General features: G+C 42.1%; 1 protein-coding gene across 1 annotated transcript; it reads right to left on the bottom strand.

Moving 5' to 3' along the window:
* Positions 1–2,469: 2,469 nt before the first annotated feature.
* LOC148849025 (auxin-responsive protein SAUR21-like) lies at positions 2,470–3,291 on the bottom strand. Its single transcript, XM_088950066.1, has one exon. The coding sequence runs from the start codon at positions 3,090–3,092 to the stop codon at positions 2,814–2,816; it is 279 nt and encodes a 92-aa protein (XP_088806192.1). The 5' UTR covers positions 3,093–3,291; the 3' UTR covers positions 2,470–2,813.
* Between the last annotated feature and the right edge of the window lie 7,291 nt (positions 3,292–10,582).

The raw sequence follows: 10,582 nt of genomic DNA, 5'->3' as shown, positions 1-10,582 counted from the left end.
AGACCAGGAAAGCATCCCAAACACTAATTACTTCTCTCTTACAGTTTGGCCGTGCACCCTACTCAGTCCAGCATTTGAACTATATTACAGCAGAGAGCACCAAATCATGCACCACCAAACATTATTCCCATCGGTCCTCTCCTCTCCACAACAAAGCTACTCAAGTCTGGGACCCAAAGATCCTCCCAAACCTTTATCGAAGCCCAATCGATCCCCGACCTTCCAACAGCATCCCAGTTTTAATAGGGGTCGAATCTTATACTTGAAATATTTCTGTTTAAGTAATCCAACCCAGTCTGCATTCTATTCTCCGTCAAAATCCGCCATCCAACCTTACACAAAAGAGCATCATTCATATACGTCATTCTCCTCATCCCTAAACCCCTTCGAGCACGCACAATTCCACATCATGTGATCACATTCATACCCATGTTTCCCATTATTAAAAAAGTTTTTCATTAAGGCTGTGTTTGATTGTAATGTAAATAAATTTATACTGATATAAAACCATAGTAGTGAGAATGATTTGAGTGTAAATTTTAACTTATTTTTGTTTATTTTATTTGTAATAGAGATGAAGTAAATTAAGACATGAAAAAAAAATTGAACAAAAATTAGCATTTATTACATTTATACCGTCATGCATTTATACTAATGCAAATAAATTTATATTATAACCAAACACAGCCTAATTTTTTCACTTCTACACACACCCATGGCCATCGGCAGGGAATTAACCGACATCACATAACGGTGCAAGCAAGAGATAACACTAAGCAAAACCGTGCGATCCATTTATGACAACGAGTTAGCTTTGCAACCGAGTTCGGCTTCCGTCGGTGCAAAGCACGTTCTAACAGTCTTTACAGCCTTAATATTGAAAATATTTCCGTACTTACTTGAGATATTTTAATAAAAAGTTGTAAGAGGTTATTGGAATAATGTGAGTATGGACTTGCACTGAACTAAGCCGAACTGCCCTCGACTAGGTTAGATGAACAGAATCTGTCCTTTTGGATCGTCTGCTTAATTTGGATTCATGAAAATTCCGTTCTCCTTCACTCTGCATTCAAGTGTCGTCCTTTGAAAAGGATGAATTTTGTTGAAACCTAAATGCCTTAAACAACTCATATCAGGTTGCTTGTGTTTTTCCAGTTATTTTGATTGAATGACGTGCGTGTAGGTGGGTTTGAGGTTCACTATTGGTTCTTCATTTTAAGTAGAAGTTAATTTGTGGAATGAATTGATTGAACCGCTTAAGTTTTACCTCGACTGATGATGTCATGTGAAATTTTAAATTAATGAAATAGGGCTATTTTATCTTGGTTGATTATGGATGATTATGTTCATACGAGAATCCTATTTCTAAGAATTACTGTTTATTTGTCTTGCAACAGAAACAGTTTCTGGAGGAGCATTTTGTCTCATTCATGGTTTTTAAAACTAAATTGGACAGAAAATCATTTTGGGTCTGGTTCTTGAGTCAAATGGCTCAATCCTTCTAATTATATGGACAGCTTATTCTGACAAAAGAATAAAAAATAATAAAAAAATAAAAAATAGTCAAAAACCATTATTCGGATTGACAGACTGATGGTTTTACTGCCCGGGTCAGTGATTCACCGACAAATCAACAATTTTTAGTGGAAAAAAAAACAGTTCTGGGCTGAATGGAACTGGTCAGATGACCAATTTGATTTTTAACCAAATCAAGGAAGCTTAATTAATTATCCTGTATATTAAAAGATGCTTTTTCCCAATCTAGTGGATATGGATTCAAGTAAAACGAAATCTTCACTACACTTGTGGGGTTGATTCATGGATTGAGAATATTTTTCAAAATGCAGTGATTAAAATTTCACAAACATACAGATTAAACCTTTTCTTTTTTCTAGAAAAGAAGAATAATGTAAACTATTTCAGGATTTCTTGCATTTTAGGAAGCTGATTTTGGAGTGGGATCACTGCTTGAGGATTGTTAAGGGGAAGATTACTACTACGGGTCTCCTACCTATAAACAGTTACTACATCCCCACCCATGAATACAAATATAAATATATAGAGTGCAAAATCCTGTATTTTATATTATTTTGTATGTATTTATATCATACATCACTGTGTATTTGTAGAAACATTTCTTCATGAATGACAATTGAGATATTTAAAAATACGGGCCATGATGTATTGGAATCCTATTTTAGGTGGATGAAAAATTTAAAATGAAATACTTTGTGGGGTGGGGGCCAAGAGTGATTTCTCTCGGTACTATGAAGTTCTAAGCTAGAGGAGCATTCTTATGGGTATGCATGCACATCTGAGGCCTTATAGATCTTCCCCAATACAGAGTGGGTAGAAAGTAGAGAATCCTGCTTGGATCTAAGCAAGAGTTCTGCATAAACGCCAGTTAATCACTTACGCTATGTTTGGTTTGAAGGAAAGAATAAGAAAAGCAAGGGAAATGCATAGAAATTTATACAAAATTTGTAAAGATTTTCCTTTCCTTCATTTCCTTTCCTCTTCTTACTTTTTCCTTCAAACTAAACATAGATAGTCGAGAGGCAAGAAATTCATAGCCTTTACAATGAGGGAGAAATAATTAATAAATTCTCAATTTCCTTACAAAAGAAAGAGAGAAAAAGAGAATGAAATAAATATCACAAAGGGTTGAAACTTGGGAACAACCCAGTTGCCAGAATTAAATTTTGTTTTTGGCGCCGGAATTAAAATTGGAATGAATGAATGATGAAAAATGGCGAGCACCAAGTTCTTTCTTGGCCAAACTATATTCGAATCCTCATCCATGACTCTTTCTCTCATGAGCTACTCAAACGACTGGTTAGATCGAGGAAGACCTCCTCTTGGCATGGAATGGTGAGACCGCCCATCGGATGATTGAACCCGAACTCTTCCTCAGCTCGACAGAGCAAATCTTGGAACAGAGGATGATTTAGGTACGAAATGGGAACCACAAACCGCTTCTTCTGGGTCTCCCCAATATAAACTGCAATATGGCCTTTTGGGACACCGACGGTGGCGGTCTTAGAGGGAAGAGACCGTCGGAGGATTTGCAATCCAGGCAAACGGATGGCCATGGTGTAGCCGTGGACGATGAGAAATTACAGGAACAACCAAAATCTGAAGGGGGGATTGGTGTGGATGAAGGAAAGCGTTGTGAGTATCAGAGGATGTGTGAATTAGTTGTTGCCGAGTCGGAGAATATATATATATATATATATATAGAGAGAGAGAGAGAGAGAGAGAGGAAGGGAGATGGCGGAGGGCCAATTCTTGGAAAGTGAAGGCTAACAGATAATTTCGATTCAGTAGTAAAGTAGGGAGCAAACACGGTGAGCACACCGAGAGTCTGAGATTAGTGTCTCCCATCTGTTATGTTGGAGTGACTCAACACATCATGGCCTACCACTTCAATTAACAACCTGGAGAGGATTCTGGAATTTCCACTCTCCCAACTCTTTCAAGTATTGAACGCCGGGCAAGGCCAACACATCATCCCCGAGTCCTGATTTGTTCTGGGATTAAAAATAGAAGAAAACATTAATGAACAAAACAATTTCAGTCGTAATTGGTTGTGTCAATGTCCCTTTTAGTGAAGGGGGCATTTCCATTGGACCCCAAAATTAAAGAGGGAACCTTAACCATGTGATGGCTCATGTTTTTACGCAAGTACTAACCCCTTATTTGTGTTCACTTATAGTATTTGTCTATTTAAATAAGTTTTTGAAAAATAAGCATTTATTCATGGTTAATAAAAAAGTCGAGAATAAATGTTTAATTTAAAAAATGTGTTTTTTCAAATTTCCACTGAATTCTCCTATTATTGTCTTTCTCCATTTGCGTGTGTACGCCTTTCAGCGGCAAGTGATGTGGGGGCGCTGTATACCAAAAGACAAAAGTAGAGAAGAGAGGAAGAAAAGCTTGCATCCATTGGCTGTTAGTCATATCCATGGTTTTCAAAATCGGGAATCGGTTTCTATTTTACCCAGAACCATTCTTTCGCCAAAATCCATTGATTTGATCAATAAATCGCTAATTCGGGCAGTTGAATCATTTGAACCATCTTAAGGTTTGGTTGTTTTTATTTATCTATTTTTTATATTTTTATTAAAAGAGACTGTATTCAATTTAAACGGTCAGACCATTCGACTCGAAAATCAGACCTCTGACCAATTCATTATCCAGTTCATTTTAAAACCCTTGGCCATACCCACTACTGCAGTAGCCATTGCAACCGCGCTTTCCGTACCCGCTGCATGGGAGGATGCAGCGGAATCACCACTCCTTGACGGTCAAAGCTGCTAATTGGCCATGTTGACCACAATAAGAACACTCCCACCGCTCCTTAACCTTGGCCTTGCTGCCATTCGTAACAGTGCTCCCAAGAAATACGACGAAATCGACGCTGCTCTTGAAGAGAAGGCCAGAGGTATCACCATTAACAATGTTCACGTCGAGCACGAGAGTGAGAAGTGCCATTATGCTCACGTCAACTGCCCTTGTGTGACGGATCAGCCACCATCATCACCATCAAGTACACCATCAGCATGCCATTCAAGTGTCTTCATGTGTCTTGGGTTGGGTCATTGTATTCTTTTTGTAAAGGAGGGTATGTCAATGGCAATTATATAAATAGTAGTATGAATATTCAGTATTTTGATGTATCTTTGTATTACTTCCCCAAAAGCTTAACGTACACTTTGAGGGGAGGTAGGTAGCTGAGTGAGTCATTAGCATGTAAAGGTTAAGCACGAGATCCCCTTGACACTAAACTGTATGCTTGTGCTTGCCACCAATTTATGCAATACAAATAGTCTTTTGTCTAATTTGTGTGCATTTGTTGTTGCTTTGTTGCTTTCTTATTGGCTTCTTAGGCTTATTCATCGACTAACGAGTGCTGCACGGGGCAACAACACATAGCCCTGTGACAATTGGTATCAGAGCTTCATTGATGCTAGCGGTTGTCAAGCCCAATGAGTCCCTGTCGTGCCCCGCAACAACACCAGCCGGATGAAGAAGCGAGATATGCTAGAGGAGATCCAGGAAGGGATTTCACGGGTTTATGATGAGGACGAGCCTAGAGGTAGCTCTCCCAAGGACAAAGGCGCCAGCTCAAAGCCTAGCAAGCGTGACAAGTCGGTTGACAAGTTTGCGACCATGGACAAATGCATCATGCACTGTGAAGCAATGGTTGGTAAAACTCGTGATCGTGTGGACGAGCTTCAACTCAACCTGGAGAACATGGCAACGGTTGTTGGAAGATTGGAGGACTAGTCCGTTGACAGCTCCAACAGGCCAGGCAACCCACTAGAAGACTTGGTGAAGTGCCTATAGACCCAGCTCGATGACTTGAAGGGCGAAGTGACCCTTTTAAAGAGACTAATGGCCAATACAACCGGTGCCCCTGCTGCTCCAGCACCTCCAAAGACTAAAGTCCTCGAATCTACCCCATACGTCGAGACCAAGATGCCCGGGAACTTGACAACTTCCTATGGAAAATGGAACAATACTTCACCGCCACCGAACTTGTTGAGGCGGCTACCAAGGTGTGCACTATTGTTATGTATCTTACTGATGTTGCTATGTTATGGTGGCACAGGATATGTGTCGATGCAGAGCGAGGATTATGCTTCATTGATACCTGGTCCGTGTTCAAGAGTGAGATAAAGTGTCAGTTCTATCCAGAGAATGTGGAGTACCAAGCCCGTCGAAAGCTCAAGAACCTAAAGCACACGGGCTCATTGCATGGGTTAAAGGGATGAGAGATCCATCGTATGGACGCCCAAATCTTACGGAATAAGGTGGGCGAATTTCAAAAAAATTTCTCTCCCTTTCAATTAGGAATCGAATTCCCTATTTAGAAAATCATATTTTCAAGGATCAATCTTGAACCATAAACTGAACCAGATCTGAACAAAAGCAATAGGAAAGAATTATACATAATACGGAGAAGTAATATCTCCCAATGGAGGTGTTCACGCCCAAGGAATGATCTAAAGACTGCTCCCACTGAAAATGACACATTGTAGGATGGAGCAGAATCAATAGTGTTCTTCTCCAAGAACCTATTCCTTCGCAAGAAACAGCAGGATGGCATGTGAGCACAACTTCCTATCAATCATTTCACAAAGAACTAATATCAAGATCAAATCTTGACTTCTCCTACTAAACTGGAGATCGAACTGGCAAGGTAGGCGGCAAGAAAGAACTCTACAGGGTTGCTTGATTCTTTCTTCTATGATTTCAACACTAAAGAGGATGTGAATATGTCTCTTCTAAAGGCTGTCGCTCCTTCTTTTGTAACCTTAAAGGATCAACTCCTAATCCTATTAGGAGTTGCTGATCCAAATCTTATTTGGATCATACATCCCTTTAGGTGATAAGAATAAATCCTTATTTTATCTGCAGATTGGATTAGCCTTCTCCTAATCTCATTAGGAGGTTTGCAGATCTGGATCACATTCAGATCTGGACTCTCTGAGTGGATAGGGTTAATACTCTATCCTATCTGCTAATCCATCTCAGAATTCACCCCATATTTAACTAATTAAACAACCTAATTCGAAATGGGATTTAGGCCCATTAAGGTCCAGTGCTCACTTAGCCTTCCTAACTACTGCCCAGTTGGGCTTCCTTGTATGGCATGCGACCCAAGCATTGATCTATACATCAGCCACATGGGTTCAGTCCAGCCTTTGTTACAAGGATTGATCGAATACACTGTTATGGACAGTGCACCCCCTAAAACCCATCAAATGGGCTCTATGGGCCCAACACTCACCCTAAGTGGTCCCTGGGCCAAGCCACTATGTAACACCCAAGGACTGTGGGTAGATGCAAGATTAGCCCATCAGGTATTATCCTTAATGGTCTTACACTCAACCTCTCAGCCCATAATGATCAAACACTACCCGACAAGAGAGGATCTCTCACTCGGTTGCAAGGAACAGTGTTGCACTCTCTACTCATATGGATCCCGGGAATTAAAACCTTTTTGCAAACATTTTAGAAACCATAATATATATATATATACTTTTATATCTCATATAAAATATATTTTTCAAAACAAATCTCAACGATCGAAATCAGCTGCCGGCAGTCTTGGTTTCCATCAGAAAGAGTGCATCCCTGATCATTACCTTTGTCCGACAAAGGGGCTGATCCTATCACTATGATCACCCACTTAGATGAATTCTCAAACTATACCAACATACCCAGGTTTTGACCCCCGTTAAGGATCTCATTGATTGGTACATCAAAGACAGCCCAATCCGACACCTAGTGCAGTATCATAATCGAGTCTAGGAGTCAGGTGTAACTTTCCAGTTTTTCCCATTAATCCCCAAGGTCCAGGGCAATACTGAAAATCTAGTCCAGTTCAAAGATTCAATTGATCCTACACTGCATATACCTAGGGTCTCACCCTGGTAGCTAAGACAGGCCACCCCAACTGACTTGGTGGCACATCAGTGTCAGCCTTATCAGGATATGTCTCCCCAGACCGACCCACTGGTTGTGAACATTCTAAACTAACACGAGTCTCATTAAGTGTTCGGTTTAAGGGTATTACATAAAAACATACCAAGGGAACATGAATCAAATATGTACTTTTATTCATTTACAATAAACTCATAATGTACATCATTCTGATTGAAGCTAAGGGCATACAAAACTGTCCAATATTTCCCACTTGCACTTAAGTCCAATCAAGTACAAGCCGGAGTCCCATGCTTTCCACGTGTTTCTCAAACACTTTCTGTGATAGTGGCTTCGTCAATGGGTCTGCTACATTTTCTGCTAACGCTACCTTCTGAATCAGGACGTCCCCTCTACCAACAATCTTCCGCAGTACGTGGTACTTCCTCTCGATTTGCTTTGACTTCGAGTGGGCTCATGGCTCCTTAGCCTGAGCAATGGCTCCATTGTTGTCACACAACAACATGATGGGTGATGTGTTGGATGGAACTACTCCCAACTCGTGAACGAAAATCTTCATCCACACGGCTTCTTTGGCAGTATCTTTGTATCACTTCCCCAAAAGCTTAACTTACTCTTTGAGGGGAGGTAGGTAGCTGAGTGAGTCATTAGCGTGTAAAGGTTAAGCATGAGATCCCCTCAACACTAAACTGTGTGCTTGTGCTTGCCACCAATTTATGCAATACAAAGTGCCTTTTGTCGAATTTCTGTGCATTTGTTGTTGCTTTGTTGCTTTCTTATTGGCTTCTTAGGCTTATTTATCGGCTAATGAGTGCTGCACGGGGCCCCAACACATAGCCCTGTGACCGTTGGTATCAGAACTTCATTGATGCTAGCGGTTGTCAAGCCCAACGAGTCCCTGTCGTGCCCCACAACAACACCAGCCCGATGAAAAAGTGAGATACGCTAGAGGAGATCCAGGAAGGGATCTCACGGGTTTATGATGAGGACGAGCCTAGAGGTAGCTCTCCCAAGGACAAAGGCACCAGCTCAAAGCCTAGCAAGCGTGACAAGTCGGTTGACAAGCTTGCGACCATAGACAAGTGCATCATGCACTGTGAAGCAGTGGTTGGTGAAACTCGTGATCGTGCGGACGAGCTTCAACTCAACCTGGAGGTCGTGGCAACGATTGTTGGAAGATTGGAGGACCAATCCGTTGACAACTCCAACAATCTAGGCAACCCACTAGAAGACTTGTTGAAGTGCGAAGTGACCCTTTTGAAGAGACTGATGGTCAGTACAACCAACGTCCCTGCTGCTCCAGCACCTCCAAAGACCAAAGTCCCCGGACCTACCTCATACGCTGGGACCAAGATGCCCGGGAACTTGACAACTTCCTATGGCAAATGGAACAATACTTCACCGCCACCGAACTTGTTGAGGCAGCGACCAAGGTGCGCATTGTTGTTATGTATCTTATTGATGTTGCTATGTTATGGTGGCACAGAAGATGTGCCGATGCAGAGCGAGGATTGTGCTCCATTGATACCTGGTCCATGTTTATGAGCGAGATAAAGCGTCAGTTCTATCCAGAGAACGTGGAGTACTAAGCCCGTTGAAAGCTCAAGAACCTAAAGAACACGGGCTCATTGCATGAGTACGCGAAGGAGTTCTCCGCACTATCGCTCGAAATCACGGACATGTTAGACATGTATTTTCTCTTCAACTTTATGGACAACCTACAACAATGGGTCGAGCTTGAACTTTAGCGATGAAGTGTGAAGGACCTTGCCACAGCCATGGCCGTTGCTAAACAATTGGTAGACAACAGGTGACCAAGCAAGGATTGCCCTAAATCCAACTCATATCAAGGCCAAGGGAAGACAGGAGGTGACAAGAAACCTTACTATGGGCCCAAGGGAGACTCTGGGCCAAGCAAATCCAACACTTTAAAGTTCTACAAGAAACCTAAGGGGGACTCTGGCTACAAGGGTGGCCAATTTGGGAAGAGGACACCTCCCTCACCATGCTTCATTTGTAAGGGAAAACATTGGACCAAGGATTGTCCTAGTCGGGGGAAATTCAATTCCTATCTTGCAAAGCTTAGTGATGATGAGCACAGTGAGGAGGAGAAAAAACCAAAGGAGACAAGAATGGGGGCTCTACGAAGACTTAATGCAATGAAGAAGAAGGCGAGCTTGCAAGAAGCACAAAAGTTCAAGCCGCAGGGACTGATGTATCTAGATATCCGCTTGAACGATAAACCCATAAGAGCCATAGTGTATATAGGTTCCACACACAACTTTATATCTATGGAGGAGGCATCCAAAGTGAAACTCGCACCTACCAAGGAAATTGGATAGTTGAAGGTTGTGAACTCTAATGCCAAGCCCATACAAGGTGTAGCTCGTTGAGTGGTCCTGCAACTTGGTGAATAGGAAGGGAAGATAGACATCTCGGTAGTGCCCAAGGATGATTTTCAGGTTGTTCTCTGCATGGAATTCTTAACTCAAGTAAAGGTGGTGCCCATGCCCTTCCTCAATTCAGTGTGCATATTCGAAGATCAAGCTCCTTGCATGGTTCCAGTTGTGTCGGAGACCAAGTCCACCCCCAAGACGCTCTCAGCATTGCAACTCAAAGATGGAGTGCGGAAAGGAGAAACAACTTACTTGGCCACATTGGTGGACTCCGACCTGCCCAGCCAACCAATCAGGTATCTCTTGCCAGCAGTTACAATAGTGCTAAAAGAATTCAAGGATGTTATGCCTCCTACATTGCCGAAGAAGCTTCCCCCAAGGAGAGAAGTTGATCACAAGATTGAGTTGGAGCTTGGAACCAAACCACCAGCACGCCTACCATACAAAATGTCTCCTCCTGAGTTGGCTGAGCTCCGAAAGCAGTTGAGTGAGTTGTTGGATGCTGGGTTGATTCAGCCTTCCAAGGCCCCTTTTAGAGCACTAGTCCTATTTCAGAAGAAACATGATGGATCTCTTCAGCTCTGTATTGACTATTGAGCCCTCAACAAGCTCACCATCAAGAACAAGTATCCCATACCTTTGGTGGCCGACCTCTTTGACTAGCTCAGCTAGGCCAAGTACTTCACCAAGCTAGACCTGAGGTTGGGGTACCATCAAGTGCATATAGCCGAAGG

The sequence above is a fragment of the Nelumbo lutea genome, chromosome 6 (assembly GCF_056320005.1).
Source record: "Nelumbo lutea isolate HS-2025 chromosome 6, American lotus-T2T, whole genome shotgun sequence".
In the NCBI taxonomy this organism is placed as follows: domain Eukaryota; kingdom Viridiplantae; phylum Streptophyta; class Magnoliopsida; order Proteales; family Nelumbonaceae; genus Nelumbo; species Nelumbo lutea.
Note: the sequence above shows the minus strand (reverse complement) of the source record. Positions and strands in the feature narration are given on the sequence as shown.